This window comes from Aquarana catesbeiana, linkage group LG06, assembly GCF_042186555.1.
Source record: "Aquarana catesbeiana isolate 2022-GZ linkage group LG06, ASM4218655v1, whole genome shotgun sequence".
Lineage (NCBI taxonomy): Eukaryota > Metazoa > Chordata > Amphibia > Anura > Ranidae > Aquarana > Aquarana catesbeiana.
The window spans coordinates 326,659,050-326,682,162 of record NC_133329.1 but is presented as its reverse complement, the minus strand read 5'-3'; the positions used below and the strand labels follow the sequence as shown (position 1 = coordinate 326,682,162).

General features: G+C 39.0%; 1 protein-coding gene across 50 annotated transcripts in view; it reads right to left on the bottom strand.

Moving 5' to 3' along the window:
* The window catches only part of TTN (titin), a 348,879-nt gene extending 326,024 nt beyond the window's left edge, over positions 1 to 22,855 (bottom strand). For all 50 annotated transcript variants that reach the window (XM_073633763.1, XM_073633783.1, XM_073633784.1 and 47 more), the window contains exons 1-2: positions 22,643 to 22,855; positions 20,153 to 20,256 (exon numbers count right to left, since the gene is read on the bottom strand). In XM_073633763.1, the coding sequence (XP_073489864.1) occupies positions 20,153 to 20,243 (91 nt within the window). In that variant the 5' untranslated portion in view covers positions 20,244 to 20,256; positions 22,643 to 22,855. The remainder of the gene's footprint in view (positions 1 to 20,152; positions 20,257 to 22,642) is intronic.
* Positions 22,856 to 23,113: the final 258 nt, after the last annotated feature.

Below are 23,113 nucleotides of genomic sequence, written 5' to 3'. Positions count from 1 at the left end.
TACACATTATAGAAAATCAATTTGGGAAGCGTGACACCGTCTTATGGTTTTGTAATGGCCACAGCAGTTGGCCAGAACTGACAATTGTGGTGTTTAAAAATATCTTGACCCTAGAGCCATTGAGAACTATAAAATGATATAGCATGTGATAAATCTCTTTGGTGAGCATTAGAATTTGAACACTAGTTTTGGGTGGAGTTGGTCAGTTTGTTCTTACAACATTCCAAGCAGGATAAAGGCAATCATAGACTGTAGCATGTGCCACTCAATTTTACTTGTTGCAATGGGGGTGATTTACTAAAACTGGAGCACACAGAATCTGGTGCAGCTGTGAGTGGTAACCAATCAGCTGCTAAGTTTTCTTTTCAAACCTTAATCAAACAAACTGAAGCTAGAAGCTGATTGGTTAACATGCATAGCCACACCAGATTATGTGTGCTCCAGTTTTAGTAAATACCCCCCCCCCCCCCCCAGTGCTTTTGTTGCTCTAATAGAAAGCTTGTTTAATTTAGATCAAGCAGCAGCTACCTGTGGTTATAATTATTATTTATCCATTCCCCCAGGAGCGCATAGTATTCTGGATATATAGAGTTTTTAAATTCCCCAATGTCTACAACAATCTGCAGGGAAATATTTGCCAACTTTACCAATGGATTAGCTTGAATAAAAAACTACCAAACAGCTAGTAAACTTACTGCACTGATATTTTTTTGTATGTTTAAGATGGCTTCTATTTTGATAATAATTTAAAGATACAAAATGTATGCATTTTATTAGATAACACAAGATATTTATTATAACAGCTTTAGTCTGCATTCGCATTTAGCATTTTGGGAACGTGCACAAAATAGCGCTGCTTTTTTGTGCCACACGAATAGGGCAGCCCATTGATTTTACACAAATTTAAATGCTAAGTAAGAAAGCAGTCTGAAACCCTTCTCACAGTATGCGTTGCGCTGACACACATGCATTAACGCAAGACATTATTGAGCATAATGCCAACTGCATTAAGACAACCTAATCATTTTGAATTCCTTTTATTTTTAACACGGTGCACCAAAACAAAAGTCATGTGCGCTGTGATGGGTTTCAAGTCCAGGTGCATTGCCCACTACAGCAAGAGTCTGTTGGGGTGCCTTTCAAAATGAATGGATCTGTAACAAACCATATCTAGCACCAACTGCCATAATCAATGCTTGCAACAGTTTCCTTTCAGTCTGTGACCCCCATGGGGGGAGGAGGGATTTCAATTCACTGCCTGTCCTAGTTACCACTACCTTTCTGGGACAGGAAATTGGATGTTGATTAGATTTGGATTCTAACAGTGGCATGGGCAAAGGTTCTAAACCTTTTCCACTCTATCAACAACATGAAAAAAAAAAAGTTTTTGAGCAGATTTCTACTTTAACTTCCATAGTGAGAAATGACTGCCCATTTCCCAATTTGTAACAGTGGCAATGGAGTACAACACAACTGGGCATACTGAACATAGTGCAAAGATAAAAAAAGTGATGCTCAGCAACGAATCACATAAAGTTGTGCTTTAATACATAGCCATCAGATCATGCAAAGATATATTTGTCTTGGTTGCTATAAGTAGCTGACCATTTCTTATTGCTTTATTGTTAAAGTCCAGTTGAGACCTGATCCACGTGGCAGTGTGCAACAACCTATGGTAACCACCAACTAGGTTTCAGGCTGTCTACATTTACTGTCTACATTTACTGAACTTGTCGTAACAGTAAAATCAATAGTGCTCACACCATTCTATCAAAAAAAGTTATTTTGCACGCCGAATAATTTTCATAAATTAAGCTGACAATTTAAACATTTGCTATTATATGCAACAGTACACAAAATATGTATTTGAAACAATCAAATGCATTTGAAAAAATAGAACACGTTTAGCATGAAAGCGTGCTCACAGGAAATGATTCAGTAAAATAGCAGTTAGGACCGATCAATTTATATTGTGGATTTATGGAGTTATTTTGACAAAAACTACCAACTTCCAGGCACTGCTAGCTTGCAATCAAGGGTATGTAGCCAAAACAGGTGAAAGTTACTAACCCATCTGCTCAGACTATTCCACTAGGAGTTATGTAATGATAATCCAAAAACACACACAAACCAGAGTGCTATATGAAAAATGACCACAAGATGGTGCTGTTGTATAGATATATTAGTTCATTGTAACGGGATCTCACAAATCAATCATATATGCAAATAATCCAAAGGTTAAAAAGTGATTTAAGTACAAAGAATGGCTTTAAAAGTCTTATAGGTTAAAAAAAGTTAATCTATAAGGTTAACTCAATATTATGTCCAGGGGAACTCCAGGGGGGTCTCCGAGGGGATAATCTCCTGGAAGAAGATGTATTGAGCAGCTTGGCTAGCAAGCTACCAACTTACCATGGCTTGGTAACTTTGCAGCTGGCTAGCCAAGCCTCTCTCTGTTCCAGTGGCTTCCTTCTGGCTGCTTAGCAGTTCCTGATAGGCCACTTCTGGGTTGCCGTAATGTCACTTCTGGTGTGCAGGTTGGTGGCTGGTTACTGCTCTCCCATTACATCTTCTTCCTGGCGATTACGCCCTTGGGGACCCCCCTGGAGTTCCCTTGGGCATAACATTGATTGGATTACACATCTACTGCTCTCTCTGGCGATTCCCAAATCAATGGGCCGGTATGCAACATCTAATGTTCTTGCCCCCTCTACACAAGCTCACCGCTGTAAACTTTTTTAACCTATAAGACTTTTAAAGCCATTCTTTGTACTTAAAACGTTTGTTACCCCAACACTTCATATTCCTGATATGTGCCTGCTGTACCAAGTACTTGTATGAGAAAGTCTCCTGTTCTCTTTCTATTGCTTCCTTTATGTGAAACCCCTGGTCTTCTGTTCTCTTTCTATTGCTTCCTTTATGTGAAACCCCTGGTGTTCCTGCTAGTGCCTGCTAGCTGTCCTATTAAAAACTGACCACAATAAGCAGGACAACACACCGTGGTCAGTTCTCTAGCTATGCTGGGAACTTGGTATGCTCTCCTCCAATGATCAGACTTGTCCTGACACGCCCCCACTGCAGAGCCATTCACTGGGAAGCTCAATGTGCTGCTGCTTCTCCTTCCCCAGCTCTTACGCAGCTGAGAACAGAGGGAATGTAATCACTTATAAAAAAGGGGAAAAGGGTATTTATAATGTTTTTGTATCATACAAACATTTTGTGCCTTTCAATTCAATATTAAAGTGAACGGCTTGTTTTACAAGGTGATCGTTTACAATCACTTTAGATAAACTTTTTACCCTTGGATCTTTCCATATAGGATTGATATGTGAGATCATATTACAATAAACGGATATAGCTATACATTACAGCACCATCTTGTGGTCACTTTTTCATATAGCACTTTGGTTTGTGTGTTTCTATGGTGTTATTTTGACACATGGGGACATCAATAGCAAAATTTAATTCCCAGCTAAGCTCTCCACCCCCATTCAACAGTCTCACTCCCATTGCAGTATTTTGCTTTCCAAAAAATACATTTAAAAAATCCAACAAGAAGAGTAAGGTCTTAAAAAAAGCTCACATGCACAGATCTTCCAATCTTCCTCTAGAAGATTTAGATCCTATAAATCTTCCAATAAGGAAACTTGTTCGGGTGACAACTGTCATAGAAGGGAATTCCCTCGACTTTAGAGATTTCCTCCCACTTCCTGTTCTGCTTCTAGAACAGAACATGAAGGGAAATCTCCCCAATAAGACACAGAGAGCAAGAAATAAACAGAGGCCTATCTCCACTACTCAATCTAAAACTAAAATGAAAAGCTTGGGCTATACAATAACTTTAAGATCACAAAAGATTTTAAATGTTTGGGTCGAGTAATCATTTAAATGATAATAAAAAGTATGCATTTAAATTGAAATGCTAAATAGTGTGTGCTTGCCAGACCCCTTTTTATGTATATTTTGAGCTGTGGTTGACATTTGGAATCAATGTTGTTGTATGCCTTAAAGTGGAATTAGACGCAAATATTAAAAAAAAACAATGACAGGCTGGGTTTTTATGACAGAAGAGACCCCATTGATTCCCTGCCTGTCAGCAGTAATGTACACTAAGCTGTGCATGCGCAGCTTAGAGCACATTTATGGCACCGCTCTGTGATATGATGAGGTGACTCCGTACATATGCCCAATAGTGACATCCTCCAGCCGGGCCATTTCAGTAATGAACAGAGCGAACGCAGTAGAAAGACCAGATGAGGATGGATGCACCCAAGCACTGACAACGCAGCACTAGAGGGCATCCTTTGACAGGTAAATCTGTTATAATGTGCTAGTATGCAGAGTACACTAGCACATTATGGCACAGTGGTGTAGTGGGTAGCATTCTTGCTTAGCAGTAAGAAGGGTCGCTGGTTCGAATCCCAACCACGACACTACCTGCCTGGAGTTTGCATGTTCTCCCTGTGCCTGCGTGGGTTTCCTCCGGGTACTCCGATTTCCTCCCACACTCCAAAGACATGCTGGTAGGTTAATTGGCTTCTGTCTAAGTTGGCCCTAGTATGTATGAATGTGAGTTAGGGACCTTAGATTGTAAGCTCCCTGAGGGTAGGGTGCGATGTGAATGTACAATGTATGTGTAAATCGACAGCGCTATATAAGTACCTTAAATAATATTAATTTACCTCCTGGGCGTCCATTTACTATTTTTTTTTTTTTGGCGTTTAATTCCACTTTAAATTGGATGCCATTCAGCAATCTAGGCCCTCGGGCACCTCCAAGGCTTGTCAAAAAAATGTCCACAAAAGATCAACAGAGGACTTCACTGTTCTTAACCACTTGCGGACCGCCCACCGTACATGTACTGCGGCAGGGCGGTGGCTCTGCACCAGATCACGTGTCTAGGACGTGATCCAACACTTCTGGGTCTGGGGCGCACATGTGCGCCGCCAGCGACCCACTGTCTAACCACAACGGGAGCTTATCTGCGAATACCCTCACCCGCCACTCATTAGGCAGAGAGCTAGAACGGAGATCTGCCTATGTCAACAAGGCAGATCGCTGTTCTGTCAGTAAGGAAGGATCAATGCCTTCCCCTATTAAAAGAACCTCCCACACTGTTAGAAAACACTTGCTAGGCATACAGTTAACCCTTTGATCACCCCTGATGTTTAACCCCTTCCCAGCCAGTCTCAGTACAGTGACAGTGCATATTTTTAGCACTGATCACTGTATTGGTGTCACTGGTCCCCAAAAAGAGGCAAAACTGTCATTTAGTGTCCCAACTGTCTGCTGCAATATTGCAGTCCAGCAATAAGTCGCTGATCGCCACCATTACTAGTAAAACAATTAAAAAAAATAAAATATCCCATAGTTTGTAGACGCTATAACTTTTGCGCAAGCCAATCAATGTATGCTTATTTGTTTTTTTTTTTACCAAAAATATGTAGCAGGATACATATTGGCCTAAATTTATGAATAAATTAGATTTTTCCATTTTTTTATTGCATATCTTTTATAGCAGAAAGTAAAAAAAATTTTTTTTTTTGTTTATAGCACAAAAAACAAAAACCGCAGATATGATCAAATACCAACAAAAGAAAGCTCTATTTGTGGGGAAAAAAGGACATACATTTTGTTTGGGTACAGCATTGTTGTCAGTTGAAGTAACTCTGGCCGTATCACAAAAAAATCGCCTGGTCATAAGGAGGGGGTAAATCTTCCGGAGGTCAAGTGGTTAAACTGCAACTATTTTTCTTCAGTGCATCAAAAGGCAAACCAGAATCACAGAGTGTAGTTGATTTACTAAAGGCATACAGACTTCTCACCTTCAAAGGAAACTTTCCCCAGATCTTAGTAAATGAGGTAAAGCTCCTCATTCAATCATGTGCAAGCAAAAATGCTCTTGTTTTCTATATTCCTTGCATGTGATTGGGTTTTCTTTGCAAAGTGAAATTTCACCACATTCTACTAAGAGAAATTTCACCACATTCTACTAAATCTCACCACATTCTACTGTGCAAGGGCAAATTCCCTTGCACAGTGCAACTTCCCCTCTAAAGCAAACAGCCTATTTTCCTTTAGTAAATCACCTCCTGTAACGCCTGCTTGAAAAAGTATCAGGAGTGACCCAACATGAAGTGGTATATAGATGGAGTAACCTATTTATCACACTACTTGATTGTAATCTGATTTTTGATGCATTAGGCCCCTTTCACACTGGGGCGGTTTGCAGGCGCTATTGCGCTAATAATAGCGCCTGCAAACCGACCCGAAAGTGCTGCTTCTTTGTCTCCAGTGTGAAAGCCCCGAGGGCTTTCACACTGGAGTGGTGCGCTGGCAGGACGGGAAAAAAAGTCCTGCCAGCAGCATCTTTGGAGCGGGGAAGAAGCGGAGTATATACCGCTCCTTCACCGCTCCTGCCCATTGAAATCAATGGGACAGCGTGGCTATACCACCGGCAAAGCGCCTCTGCAGAGGCGCTTTGCGGTGGTTTTTAACCCTTTCTCGGCCGATAGCGGGGGTAAAACCGCCCCGCTAGCAGCTGAATACCGACGGTAAAGCGCCGCTAACAATAATTTGCATTTTAACAAGTGAGGTCCTTTGTGCCAAACAAAGGTTCTCATTTACATTCAGCTCAGGTCCGCAATCAAAACACATGTATTTGGTCTGCTGAAAAATATTGCACTGACTTACGCTGTATGTGTTTTAGAACATTTAAGCCCCTGTACAGACGATCAGAAAATCGTACGGAAAATACCGCTTATGAAGCGATCGTATGATAATCGGATCGTTCGTACAGAGCTTTCGAGAGCCGATCAGGACAGTTCATCCGATATTATTCTATCGGACATGCACAGAAATTTTTTTCGTACGATGCCAGATCGTACAATTTTCATTTAATCAGTACAGCTATCGTTCGAAAATGCAATACAAATGCATTACAACACATGACATCACTTCCGAATTTTATTTCTGTCGTGCGGGAATTTTCGTGACTTAGTAAACTCATCAGATTCGATCTGAGATTAGCATGGAATAAAAAACGGACGATCATTCGTCCGATAATCTCATCGTGTGTATGGGGCATTATAAACTATAAAAGTAGATTGGGCCTATTTTGTTCATGCTAGAGCTCATCAGAATCTGATGGCCTATCATCTGTCAAGCTGCATTACTAATAGACTTCACCATCTGAGTGAATATATAAAATAATCTGATCCAATACAATGTTACTATATATTCCTAGTTGTACTGCACTTGTCAGTTTCCTTTTCCTGTTTGCAGCCTCATTACATTTGAATTAGTGTGACAGAAAAAAAAAAAAAAAGCGAATACAGTAGTTAACACTCTTTTGTTGTTCTTCTTCATTCACATCTCATTGTCAATAGGTAAAATCCGCAATCTCAGTGAATTTCTATTTTAGAAAAGACAGCTGGAGTCGAGGCATTTGATTGACAAGACAACTTGTTGGAGCGCTGACAGAGCTGGGAGATATGGGCAGATGATCAACAAATCAAACCTTTTATAGAGAAACAGCTGTCTGCCATGTAGCTTTAGAGAGGATCAGCTTTCCTGAAATAGTAACCAACAACCTCTTCCAATATCATCTGATCCTTTGAAGTGAACTTTAATGTGTCATTATTTCAGTGTGCTGCCAAAGTCAGATCACTAGTCATCCAAAGGGCAACCAACATCAAGCCAACAGGCAGGACTAAGCACCCAAGTGGTCAGAGTAAGAGCCCAAGAATTGAAGCCAGTCATTCTGGGAGTCACATAAACACCACACTGACAAGTGAGTCTTTTTTTAATATTCATGTTAATAATCAGAAGTAAGATCAAAAAATAAGCTACGGTTGTTTACAAAAATTGGAGCTTTAACAATGATTGACCTTATACAATGAAGTACTGTCGGGTTGATTTACTAAAACATGAGAGTGCAAAATCTGGTACAGCTGTGCATGGTAGCCAATCAACTTCTAACTTCAGCATGTTCAATTAAAGCAGTAGTAAACCGCAGTTATACAAAAAAAAAAGTCCCCTACAAGGCAATGTCATAACGTGCTAGTATGCGTTGCATACTAGCACATTAGGAGAGACTTACCCTAAAATGAGGCCCTCTAGCAGCGCGCTGACGGGGCTTTCATCTTCACCCAGTCTTCCTTCTGGGTTTGCGGCCTCCGGCTACATGAGTGGCTGGGGCACGATGACGTCACTCCCGCGCGTTTGCGTGGGAGCCGCTGTTTACAGCACGGGCTCTGAAGGTCCGGCGCAGTATGCCGGACCTTCAGAGTGTATGCGCCAGTGAAGTCACTGGCTGCATGCAGTGTGAATATCTCCTAAACAGTGCAAGTTTAGTACTGTAGATACAGTACCTACAGGTAAGCCTTATTATAGGCTTACCTGTACGTACAAGTGGTAAAACTGAGTTTACTACCACTTTAAGCTTTGCCGAAAAACCTGGAAGCTGATTGGTTTCAATGCAGAGCTGCACCAGATCTCGTACTAAACCGTTTATTTAAATCAACCCCACTATGTCACCAATTGGAATATATCGTGTACTGTGGGGGTTATTTACCAAAGGAAAATTTACTTTGCACTGCAAGTGCACTTGGAAGAAAAGTCGCTGTAGATCCGAGGGGGACATGCAAGGAAAATAAAAAACAGCATTTTAGCTTGCACATGATTGGATGATAAAATCAGCAGAGCTTCCCCTCATTTCAGATCTACCTCTTAGATTTACAGCGACTGCATTTCCAAGCGCACTTTCAGTGCAAAGTGCATTTGCCTTTCGTAAATAACCCCCTGTGTCTTCTTCTCTGCCTCATAATGCTACCCCATGCGTTTGTGCTGCCTTTTAAAAATGAAACTTTTTAACACTGTTAAAGATTTAGTGACTCTCACAAGCTTTGTAGGCTGTGTGGCACATAGGGGGTTATTTACGAAAGGCAAATCCACTTTGCACTACAAGTGCACTGCAAGTGCACTTGTAAGTGCACTTGCAGTGCACTTGTAAGTGCACTTGCAGTGCACTTGGAAGTGCAGTTGCTATAGATCTAAGGGGGACATGCAAGGAAAATAAAAAACAGCATTTTAGCTTGCACATGATTGGATGATAAAAATCAGCAGAGCTTCCCCTCATTTCAGATCTTCCCCCTAGAACTAACGCAACTGCACTTCCAAGTGCATTTGTAGTGCAAAGTGGATTTGCCTTTAGTAAATAACCCCCAAGTTTCCACTGCTCTGGCTACATTATTCATAATATGAAATGAAAATAACAAGAAGTAGAGTGGGAACCCCTCATACTGACTACAGCAGGTATGGGGACACGGGATCTCAGGCATACACAACTCAATGGAATCTTGTCCAGATATAAGACATTTTAAATTGGTTTTACTTTTCAGCATTCACCAAAAACTAAAATATATGTTAGGATGTTATCCGAAGTAAATGCAGTACATTTCCTGATGTCTAATGACCCATACTGTGCCTGCAAGAGTTTCTTAGATGCAGCTCCTCAATTGGCCCTAGACTCAGTATTCCCTTCTATGATCCGACACTCACTGCCCTTTTAGGGTCAAGCCCCATGACCATCAGTGACTTCCTAGACTGTCCTATACGGGACTTTCATTGTACTCCAATGTTATCTTATTGCCATGGCCTTCATTGCTCATTAAGTGCACATTATGCGGGTGTTGGGTCCTTTACTGGGACTCATTTCAAATCCAGAGCTACCCTTGCTATGCACTCAAAAATTAAAACCAAACTGATCAAAATTGAAATTTCATGTAGATTTTATGACTATCAGCCTACAGTAAGCAGGATATGTTCAATCATAGAGACTGGTTCCCTGTCTCCAGGGTTTTATTTAGCCCTGCTCTGGGGCAATACAAAGTAGAAACAAGCTTATAATCTTTAATATATTAAAGTGTTTGTATAGCCACTGCTGTTTCTTTGAGTTATGTATATATATATATATATATATATATATATATATATATATATATATATATATATATATATATTGCTGCACTTCAGAAGATTTACCCCCCTTCATGACCTGGCCATTTTTTTGCAATACAGCACTGCGCTACTTTAATTGATAATTGCGCGGTCATGCAAATGATGCATACAATTTATGTATTTTTTTTCCCACAAATAGAGCTTTCTTATGGTGGTATTTGATGACCACTGTGCTTTTTATTTTTACGTTATAAACATAAAAATACCGACAATTTAAAAAAAAAAAAAACAATATTTTTTTACTTTCTGCTATAAAACATATCCAATAAAAGAAAAATCACATTTATTCATACATTTAGGCCAATATGTATTCTGCTACATAGCTTTGGTAAAACAAATCCCAATACATATATTGATTGGTTTACGCAAACATTATAGCGTCTACAAACTATGGGATATGTCTATGGAATTTTTAGTTATTTTCTTTTGGTAATGGCAGCGATCAGCGACTTATAGCAGGACTGCAATATTGCGGTGGACAATTGGATACTAACTAACACTTCTGACACTTTGCAGGAACCAGTGAAACTAAGACCCCTTTCACACTGGGGCCGAATGCTGCTTGTTTTAGCGGTGCTTTAGCGCTGTTTAAGCTGCGCTTTTTGGCCACTAGCGGGATGCTTTTAACCCCAAAGAAGGGGTTAAAAACTTCCGTGTTGTGGCGCTTCCGAATCGCTTTTCAGGTGCTTCGGAAGTGCTGCCCATTAATTCCAATGGGCAGGGCATTTTGCAAGCGCTAAATACAGAGCTCCCAAACCGCCCCAAAGATGCTGCTTGCAGGACTTTTCTGAACATCCCGCAAGCGCACCGCCTGAGTGTGAAAAGTCACACTGCAGTGAATGGGAGGCGGTTTTCAGGCGATTAGCAGAGGCTATTCCAGTGCTAAAACACCTGAAAACTGCCCCAGTGGGAAAGGGGTCTAAGACAGTGATCAGTGCTAAAAATATGCACTGCCACTGTACTAATGAAACTGTCTGGGAAGGCGTTAAACATCTAGGGCGATCAAAGGGTTAACTGTGTGCCTAGCCAGTGTTTTTGTGTAAACAGTTGTGGTACTTTCACTAGGGGAAGAGATGTATTCTAGTCCCTAGTTCCCTTTGTAGGAACACAGAGTGCAGTGTCCCCCCCCTCTCAGAATGGCGATCCGCCTTGTTTACATAGGCAGATCCCTGTTCTGTGTGTATTACCAACGATCGGCGGGTGTCGGCGGACATCGAGTGCCATGCACCCGCAGATTGGCTTCTGCTGTGAATATTCACAGCAGAAGCAGCCCACCGGTGGCGAGCGCGCACCCCCTGAAGGCAGAAGTGCAGAGTCATGTATATATATATATATATATATATATATATATTCTGCACAGTAGAGCTGCCCTGTAGCAGTAAAACTGCTATGGGGTGGATGGGAAGTGTTGGTCAGAATGTTAAATTAAAAGTGGATAAACCCAAAAAAACAAAAATGTCAAATATTGCAGTTTACCAAATCTTAGATGTGGTGGCTGCATTCATTTTCTTTTTTAGGCTATTTTCCTTTATTTTCACCTATTGATCCTGCCAGTAAGTCTGTTGTTTTTCAACTTCCTTTAACAGACCAAGCTGTTAGAGGTTTGAGACAAACCATTTAACCCTGCACTGACAGGGGGGCTTACAATGGTCAGGTAAAACCTGTATCCCAAAAGGAAAAAAAAATGTTTATGTATCTGCTTAAAAAGTGTTAGCTGGAGTTTGCTTAGTCAAATCGACCTAAATCTGCTAGTGCATCTAATATTACCCTCTGCCCAAATTCACAGTGCTACTGTCCAAAGGTGTCTCCGTCACTCCTCCATCCAGTGTGGAGACACCTGAAGACAGAAAATGTGTTACTGGCCAGATCACCAAAAGAAAAACAGAAGCCAGAAAAAAAATCCTAAAAAAAGAAAACAAATATATTAAATAGGGTTGTCCCGATACCACTTTTTTAGGACCGAGTACAAGTACCGATACTTTTTTTCAAGTACTCGCCGATACCGATTACCGATACTTTTTTTTTAATGTCACGTGACAGTGTTTTTTTTTTCATTTTTTTTTTTTCTTTTAACAGTGCTTGCTTTTTTTTTTGGGGGGGGGGGGGGGGGGGGTGAACGTTGTATGTGTGTGTTATTTTTTTTTTTTTACAATTTTTATTTTTTACAATAATATTTCTTTTATTCTTTATTGTTTTTTTTTTTTTTTTTTTTTAATCAGCCCTTTTGGGGGGCTTTGGTGAGATATCAGGGGTCTTAACAGACCTCTGATATCTCCCCCTTGAGACAGAGAAAGAGACAGAGGATAGAGATTCCCCAGTCCCTTTCTCTGCAGCGTCAGCTGCACTGACAATGAATGGAGAGAAGACCGCAGCTTCTCTCCATTCATAAACTGACACATCGTAATCTCGTAATCACAGAAGATTACAATGTTTCAGTTATGTGAATGGACAGAGTCAGCTGACTCTATCCATACACAAAGGAAGGAGGAGGGGGAGGACGGAGGAACGGAGGGGGAGAACGGAGGGGACAGATAAGAGCAGAACGGAGGGGACAGATAAGAGCAGAACGGAGGGGACAGCTGAGAGGGACAGAGGAAAGGAGGGGGCATGGAGGAGGATGCAGTGACAGTCAGCTGTGAGCGATCACCGCTGTCTGTCACTAAAGCTGGTGAAAGCCGCTGGGGGAGAATCTTGTAACTCCCCCACGCGCCGATCACAGCTGACAGTCAAGGTATCGGGGGAGGCATCGGGAGCATTTGCCCGAGTACAAGTACTTGGGCAAATGCTCGGTATCGGTGCCGATACCAATACTAGTATCGGTATCGGGACAACCCTAATATTAAATATTTGATTTTGGGTTTAATTCTGCTTTGGGTTTTATATTCTAATTGAACATGTTGCTTATTTTGTTATCCCCACCATTCCAGTGCACTTTCCTTGTTTCTTGATGACTAAGACTGGCCATACACGGGTCGAATCTTGGTCAGTTCAGCAGGAACCGGCTGAGATTCGAACCGTTAATGGTCAGGCTGAATGTATGGAGTCGATCGATCATTCAACTTGGGTACAACCAGCCTGCCAGATTCTCATGTGACTATAGTGAGCGGCTGCTATAGCTGCTAGCTATAATCAGTCTTCTCCCGGGAGGGAGAAGACAATGGCCCGGCAGGAGGGATTCCTGCATCAACACCGTTTGTGTTGATGGGGGTACCAAGCAAATTTCTTTCCTGCAACCTATGGTTGCAGGAAAGAAATCTGCTCCGTGTATGACCGGCCTAAGGGTGATGGTTTTACAGTTCACCTTCAGAAAAAACCTGATATCATAGCCATCTTTGACTTTTGTTAGTGTCCAGTGGACTTTACGTTGTCAAGCAATCAAAAACAGCAACGGCATGATGATGAGGATTCTACTGTTTAAAGAAGTCATTTTGGAACATTGCATGTAAACTATTAAGTCAATTAAGTTTGAAGTCTGAATTTTTTCTGTTACCCTGGGAAACCTCATACAAAGGGGTTGGTTTACTAAAGGCAAAAGACTGTGCAATCTGCAAGTGCAGTTGTACTCACTTTCCCCAGAGATTGGTAAATGTGGGGAAGCTCTGATGATTTCCATCATCCAATCATGTGCAAGCAAAAACATTTTTTTTTCCTGCACCTGATTGGGTATTATTTACAAAGTGAAGGTTTACCTCATTGACATTTACTAAGATAAAAGAGTGCAACTACACTTGCAAAACGCACAGTCTTTAGTAATTCAACCCCAAAGCATGCTACAAAGGCCATACATGTGTGTAAATAACACAATTTAGAATAGTAATGCTTGGCATTATGTGATATAATTTTTTTGTAAAAGAGTAAAAACAAATGATTATGTTATAATTCTCCAGTACTTCTTTAAAAAAATCTCTGGAACGCTGGAAAGTGCTAACAGAGTGCGTTTCATAGACATTACCTTATGCAATTAATTGTAACGTCCATACTTTCCAAGGATATTAAAAGCCGCTGTGGCCAAAAAAGGACATGATGCCACCAGCCAAGTGCAATAAAACTGTGCTTAAGAGTGAACTCCATTTTTATCAGTGCCATGGATTTCATTATACAGCACATTAGACAGCTAAGTTGCTAACTATGAAACCTAAGTAACTGTATTTTATTTTCATATATAATGGATTTTATCACAAGACAGCAATATACCATATACCGGTAGTAATTAATACAGGCATACCCCACTTATAAGTACACAATGGAGATTATTTACTAAAGCTGGAAAGTGCAAAATCAGGCTCACTTCTACATAGAAACCAATGAGCTTCCAGGTTTTATTACCAAAGCTTAATTGAACAAGCTGGGGTTAGAAGCTCTTTGGTTTCTATGTAGAAGTGAGTCTGATTTTGCACTTTCCAGCTTTAGTAAATAAACTCCATTGTGTACTTAAAAGTGGGGTATACCTGTAGACTATTCCAGGGCTGTTCAACTGTAGCCTTCAAGTTGTGCATACATTAGGACTTGGGGCACAATAATTTGCTTGGTCATATAAACCTAATTGGGGTTGCTAAACATGCGTAAACGCACAGTGACCAGGTCATTTAGATTGTTAGGAGCTGCATTTCATTGCTGACCCATGCAGCACATTTAATCATCAACCACTTGTCTACTGGGCATTTTTACCCCATCCCTGCCCAGGCCAATTTTCAGATTTCAGTGCTGTTACACTTTGAATGACAATTGAGCGGTCATGCAGGGCTGCACCCATATGACATTTTTATTATTTTTTTTCCACACAAATAGAGCTTTCTTTTAGTGGTATTTAATCACCACTGGGGTTTTTAATTTTTTACTAAACAAACTAAAAAAGATCAAACATTTGGGCATGTTTTTTTTTCTTAGTTTCTGTTATGAAATTTTGAAAACAGATAATTTTTCTCCTTCACTGATGTGCACTGATAGGCTGCACTGATCTGCAGCGCTGATGGGCACTGCTAGGCAGCAGTGATGGGCACTGATAGGCAGCACTGATGGGCACTGATAGGCGGCACGGATGGACATTGATGAGGAGGCACTGATTGGCAGCACTCATGGGAACTGATAGGCAGCACTGATGAGCACTGATTGGCTGCACTGATAGGCACTGATGAGATGGCACTGGTGGGCACTTATGAGGAGGCACTGATGAGGCTGTACTGATATGTGGCACTGGTGGGCACTGATAGGTAGCACTGATATGCGCCACTGATGGGCACTAATAGGCAGCACTGATGGGCACTGATAGGCAGCACTGATAGGCGGCATGTATGGGAACTGATGTGAAAGCACCGCTTGGCAGCACTGATGGCCATTGATTGGCAGCACTCATGGCCATTGATTGGCATAATTGATGGGCACTGATGGACACTGATTGGCAACACTGATGGGCACTGATTAGCAGCACTGATTTTGTGCAGTTTGTTCTTGATAAGTAGTGCATGCCCTACTTTTCCAATTTCAGCCAATTAAAAAAAATGGGCTGAAAATCATAATGCACTGAATTACATGGGAACGCGGTCCACTTCCCTGTGTGTTTCAGATGCGAACCAACCCTTAGGCAAGAAAAAAATTTTGTTTAAAATTTTGTTACCTATAATTGCTTCCTGCAACAACCAAAAAAAAAATGGATGCAGAAATGGATGCAGACTGATGTAAACAGAACTGAACTGAACTGAAGATGGAGGTGTAAACAGATGTAGCCTGAATCCATATTCATCAGTTGTTTTTCTTAGCAAAAAACATGACTGAACTGATGACACCCGTGTAAAAGTGAGCCGGCGGATGGCAGGTCCGTCTCCGCTCACTGTGCAGAGGCGGACATGTCAGAGCCCTGCTGTTCTCTATGGGAGATCGGAATGAAAACTGATCCACCAGATGAATGGAAAATAGGGTCACCGTCCATCTGGATTTCATGAACAGGATCGGATAGCAGCGGGTGTCAGCGGGTGTCAGCGGACATGTCACCGCTGACATCCGCCGCTCCATAGGAGTGAATAGAGGGTCTGATCAGGTCCGCCTGAAAAACTGACAGGTGGACCTGATTGGAAAGCCTATGTGAAAGGGGCCTTTATCTACTAAACAAAATATTTCTGTCTTTGTTGCTGGTGAAGATTGTCTTAGGATAAAGAGGTAATGGTCAGAATCTCTGTCATGTTTTTACTGCTATGACTGGTTATATCTATCTATATATCCTTCTGTGTTTTTGGAGATTTGCCCTCACTTCCTGTTCTTCTGATTTTACCAATCAGGATGTGATGGCAAATCTCCAAAACCACAGAAAGATATATAGATAGATATAGCCTGTCATAGCAGTAAAAACATGACAGAGGTTCTAACCATTCCCCCCTCTATCCTAAGATAATAAAATACTTTTAGCATGGCATACACTTTAAGCTGTGTTTGGTACTAGCCTACTAGAATAGAAAATGAGGTGAAGTAACCTTATGTGCACTTCAAACATCCAATCAAGTGCAGGGAATAAAAAAAAATGAAATTCTTTTGCCAACATTAAAAAAGTTATTGCACATCACTTCACCATTTAGTAAATCTGGTCAATTTGTTATATTGCACTTCGCCTTAATTCATCACAATGTATGTTACACATCCAATCATTCAAAGAAGAAACTATGGGGTGGATTTACTAAAGGTCAATAGACTGTGCACTTTGCAAAGTGCAGTTGCACTCTGCAAGAGCAGTTGCTCCAGACCTTAGTAAATGAGCAGAAGCCCTGCTGACTTCCATCATCCAATCATGTGCAAGAAAAAATGCTGTTTTTTTTTTTATTTTCCTTGCATTTGATTGGGTATTTTTTGTAAAGTGAAGCTTTACCTCATTTACTAAGCTTTGGAGCAACTGCACTTACAAAGCGCAATTTCACTTTGCAAAGTGCACAGTCTATTTGCCTTTAGTAAATCAACCCCTATATTTTCAACTTTTCCTGCCTATATTGAATGCATTGAAGTGCACACCGATGCCAATGACTTCAATGCACTTTTTCCAATGCTAACTATTTTAGACTCAGGCACTCTTGATTTTACCTTTCTTCACACTTTGCTAAATCAGGCCCTGAATATGGTACTTTAGAATGATGGCAATCAGGAAAGTTGGCATGGAGGTACGTCAATTTCAAATGCCAGATGTCACATGTCTACACTTAAAACATATGCATTATTTGGACAATGAGTGTTAGGCATTATGCACATTGGCATACAAAACACAATTTTAACAGGCATCCAGCATATTTTTATTTTTTTTTTATATGCCTTTAACCTCCCTGGCGGTATTCCCGAGTCTGGCTTGGGGTGGAATTTCAGAACCAAAAGCGGTAACCCCGAGCCAGACTCCGGATCGCATCGCAGGATCCAGGAAGAGCTTACTTACCTTGTCCCCTGGATCCTGAAATGTCTCCCCGCAGTGTGAGCGGCTCGTCCTCCGCTTGATTCTTCATGGAGCCAAGCTCCGTTCCCTTCGAGCGTTGCGACGCACGGGGACAGAGAACGGCGCCAAATTCAAAAAGTGAAACACACACAATACATACAGTACACTGTAATCTTACAGATTACATTACTGTATGAATTTATTTAACATCCCTTTTGTCCTTAGTGGTTTCTCCAGTGGCCTGCATGCAGTTTTATATTATAAAAGCTGTTCTTTCTGCCTGGAAACTGGAGATTGTCCATAGCAACCAAAACCGTCCCTTTACATCAAAAGTGGTTTTAGACCAGCTAGAAAACAGCGATAATAAATTAGAATCACTCGCAGAATTGAGCGATAGTGATTTGTGGGGAAATCCGTCATCAAACACTGGAAAGTAATGACAGCGACAATTCTGCAACTGAGCAAATTTCAGTGTTTTTGATTTGATTACATTTTTGAATAATTTTTATTATTATTATTATATTATTATTTGGTATAATTATTTATAGTTATTTATTATATTATAATTTATAATTTTGTGTTTCAAACGTTATCATACCCGGGATGTCTACTAGACTCTTGTTTGGACAGATTTAAGTGAGTTATTCCTAAGAATTACAGGCCTACAATATAAAACACCAAATTTCCATGCAAAATAATTGTACCTCTTTCAGCACCTAAAATCCGACATAATCATACCACCAGGGAGGTTAAATCCAGTTCAATGTTAGCCTATGGAGCCATGCACATTAAGCATTTAGAACTGTATTTTAATAGCAACTTTTAGAGACATTAAAAATGCCCCAAAATGCATTTGGAGAGGAGCTTATAAGCATAATTTAGGCATGTACGCACCTAAACCTGCATAAACATGCCGAAATGTATATAAATGCATGCATATTGAGGTGTATGCACATAGGCAACAATATGCATGTAAATCTATTCAAGTGGATGGAATAAATGAATATTCTGGCCAATAGAAGCTCATACGCTTTTAAAAGCCATATGCCTGTAAACGCATTCAAATATGCACCAAGACAAGCATTTTTTTATGCTTAAAAGATGGATCTGGCAGAAAGGTCCAGTGTAGATAGGAGTATTTTAATACACCCGTGTGTATGAGGCCTTAATAGTAAGTATAGGGACCCATACACTGACTTATTGTCATAGGTATCAACATCCCCATGAAGTTCAAGCTACCTATATCTACTTTTGATTACCAGTGATTTTTAAAGTGGTATGCAATATGGCTCATATGTAAATCCATAAAAGCTTTGTTTTATTAGCATGAATTTAAAAAAAATTGAAACCACATTGCCCAGCACATATACATTAACACCTCCTAGCTCCTATCCCACCACCTATATAACATTGTCTTTCCTTTAGCTCTGGTTCACACAAGCGCGGCTTTGAAATCGTGCTACTTCAGTGCAACTTCAAAGCCGCCAATCAGTGCGATTTCATGTGCAGCTTGCTGACATCTGTGCAACTTCATTCACACAGATGTCAATGCAAGTCACACTTGAAATTGCACAGGAATAGTACAAGAACCATTTTCAAAGTTGCTGCCACATGAGTCACGGCTACTTGAATAATTCCATTGTCAGCAATGTTGTGCAACTTGTCATGCAATTTTAAACAGTCAAATCGCATGACAAATTGCACTGGTTTGAACCAGAGCTTAGTAAAGCCGGCTATACACTAGTAGAATTTCATTCAAAATGTTTTGTTTTAGGAGCATTCGTTCGCTTTTCTAATCATTATTGGAGTCAAATTGACATTTGTTTTTGACCATTGTAGGGAGAAAAATTTGAAAGCGCAGGATGGAAAATGTATCTTGAAGGAATTACCGGTAATTCCTAACAGTGTATGTGGTTTCTGTTTGGACAATTCCAAAGTCAAATATTAAAAACAAGCTAAATTTTAAAGTACATTCTAATGACATTTGTCAAGTCATCAAATTAAATGAGAATTTTCATTCAAATGTTTGTATGAATATTCCTATTCATACATATGTTAGTGTATAGACATCTTTAAAGATGTTGTTTGTATTTATACATCAACCAACTAAACGAAAGGCAATGTTATATAGATGGTGGGATATGAGCTAGGAGGCGTCATTGTATATATCCTTTTTAAATATTATTCAGCCATGTGTTGGCTATTTTATATGAATTAATGATAATAATTTGAAACTTTTAAGGATTTTTTTTGTGTTGTGTTTGCTTTAAAAATATTTGGAAAACATATGGTAGCATTATTTGTACACTCTGTTCTACTTTTAAATTTTTCAAACAACAAATAATACAATCCAACTAAAACAAACAATGGAATATAAAAGTACAATCAACAATATAAAAACTAATAAATATTTTTTTTACATACTAGAATAATACAATTGCAGCTATACTTGATAGGAAACTAAATAAACTCAGTTGAGAATTAGTGGAATAATATCAATTTCTTTGCATCACTAGAAATCAGTATGCTTTTTAAAATGACATTGTCTAGATATATTCATTTTGTGCTGTACACCTTTAAACGTGAGCAAGCAATTCTAATTTTAGTACAAAATATTTTAACATCCAATTCAATGGTAAAAGAGTCACTAGTATGTCACTACAATTTTTTTATGTGGCATGTAACAAAAGAAAAAAAAGACTGATATAAATGTATTTAAAAACTACTTACCACTAATCTGAGCCTCAAAGGTTGCGGTACTACCCTCCAGTACCACAACACTTTGTAAAGGCTGTATAAACGTCGGTGCTTGCAAAGCCATGTTTATAGGCACTCTGAAAAGTTAATAAAAAATAAATAAATTGATGTACAACACATTCAGTAGATAAAAGATAAACATTTAATGCTGCACATGAATAAAGCATCAAATATCTGCTGATTTTTAATTAATGCATTTATTTGTTTATGAATACTGTATCACTATCAACCATTACTATTTTTAAATAACAACTACAGATGATATATTTAAAAAAAATAACAAATTTAAAATTTGTTAGGATACTGATAGAGACTTTAAGAATGGGAAGCCGAACTGTGGGCTATACGTTGAAGGACCACGTAAGCCTTCAAAAATGGCTTCAGGAGTAAAAAGTGTGTAAAAGAGCTGTAAAAATTGCTTTAATTTTTTAGCCAACTTTTATAAAAGTAGTATGTGTTATATTTCAATATCTATCTATCTATCTATCTATCTATCTATCTATCTATCTATCTATCTATCTATCTATCTATCTATCTATCTATCTATCTATCTATCTATCTATCTATCTATCTATCTATCTATCTATCTATCTATCTATCTATCTATCTATCTAGCTATCTATCTAGCTATCTATCTAGCTATCTATCTAGCTATCTAGCTATCTCTCTATCTAGCTATCTCTCTATCTAGCTATCTATCTATGCATTTTTTAAATACTTTTTAGGCGTTTATGGGTATAGGTATAATGCATTTGAGGCTTAAACCAGTTATCTCTCTCATATTTAAAGTATTTGCAAAGCTCTACTGCAAAATTATTTAAAAATGTGATGCTATTTCAAGTGCACATGATTGGAGAATAAAATCAGCAGAGCTTCCCCTCATTTCAGATCTACCCCTCAGATTTACAGCGACTGCACTTCCAATTGCACTTTCAGTGCAATTTCAAGTGCACTTTGCACTTGTAGTTAGCACTTGTAGTGCAAAGTGGATTTGCCTTTTGTAAATAACCCCCAATATATTGAAGGACCACTTAAGCTTTCAAAAATGGCTTCAGAGGTAATACATGTGTAAAAGAGCTATAAAAATTGCTTTCATTTTTTTAGCCAACTTTTATAAAAGTAGTATGTGTTATATTTCAATGTCTATCTATCTATCTATCTATCTATCTATCTATCTATCTATCTATCTATCTATCTATCTATCTATCTATCTATCTATCTATCTATCTATCTATCTATCTATCTATCTATCTATCTATCTATTTTTTAAATACTTTTTAGGCATTTATGGGGTATAGGTATAATACATTTGAGGCTTAAACCAATTATTGCTCTAATATTTAAAGTATTTGTAAGGCTCTACTGCAAAATTCTTAAAAAATGAGATGCTATATAAGTCATATGTGAAGCTGATAATGTTGATATAATAAGGCATAATGATGTAACATTAATTACATGTAGCTGGATAGCATTCATTGTGCAGCAACACATTATCTTGAAGGACCACTTAAGCTTTCAAAAATGGCTTCAGAAGTAGTAAATGTGTAAAAATAGCTGTAAAAAATGCTTTTATTATAAGTCATATGTAAAGCTAATAATGTTGATTTAATAATACATGATAATGATGTAACATTAATTACATGGCGCTGGATAGCATTTATTGTGCAACAACTTTTTTAATGTTTTAAAAAAAAAAAAATTCTAATGAAAAAAGTTAACATCAATATTTAATTTGTAAAAAGAGATTTCAAATACATATGTTAAATGGTTTACATAATTTACATAAAAATAGAAATGGAACAGAAATGAAAAAGTGAAAAAATAATCATGTGTTTTAATCATATGTGCTGTATCATGTACTCATTTTTTTATAAGGATAATTAGCACAGATCACAAAAGGGCATGTGCTAAAATTAGAACCAAGAGCTTTGACTGACAGGAGACAAGTGGCAATGGCAGGAATGACATAGATATGGGAGCAGATGATTCCCTTAAAAAGTCATCAGTGCCTAGCTGATACCTCATGCATCTTATCAGAGTTATTCCTGGCATTGTACTGTCTGAGTAACATAACCTTGTAAGTTTACATGACTACACAAAAGTACAACATACTTAAGGTTTGTCTTTTAAGACATTCTTTAAGCTAAATGTGTTAACACAATACATGTTTAAGCTGTATTAGTATCCTCAGTGTCTAAGTGACCATTTGAACCAATGTTTGCATTTTTTAATTTTGTTGTTCTTTATATCAGATTTAGTAAGTCAATACGTACACGTATGTATGATTCAGTAAGTCAGTACATACACGTATATATGATTAATTCATACATACGTCCACACACATACACACATCTTTAGAAATGCAAATACAACTCATTTTATAATTTAGTTATAATGTTATTTTTTTTTTTAATTAAGTACATATGAATTACTCTATTAGCAAACAATAATCTAACTACTAACCTGATGTTTCCAGAGTGCCTAAAAGGGTTGGGACTGAGCCCAACAGTTGGAAAACGACGTCCTTATCCCAAACAGTAGTGTTAGACAATCCCAGTGCATAAATGGTTGCGCCTCTGTGCCTAGAAAACAAAACTACACAGTTGTTGGTTGTGTGTAGTTTTGTTTTTCTATGCAATCCCTACACCCGAGGCAAGGCTGGGGATGCACGAACTGCTCAGAAGAGCTAACATGGTGCTTTTACCTTTTATACCCCTGATCTGCTCACAGCCCTGATTCGTCACTTCATGGGCTGACTCTGTTCCTCAGCTACCACGTGGGATACTGCAAGAGGGTGGTCCATTTCATGTAATGTCACACCTGTCCCTATGACTGCTGTTGCTAAATTTGTCATTCTATAAGTTATCTTCACAGCCGAGACTCAGCATGTGCTCTGGGTGGGGGGAAGTGAGTCTATTTGTTCTAGGACTTTTA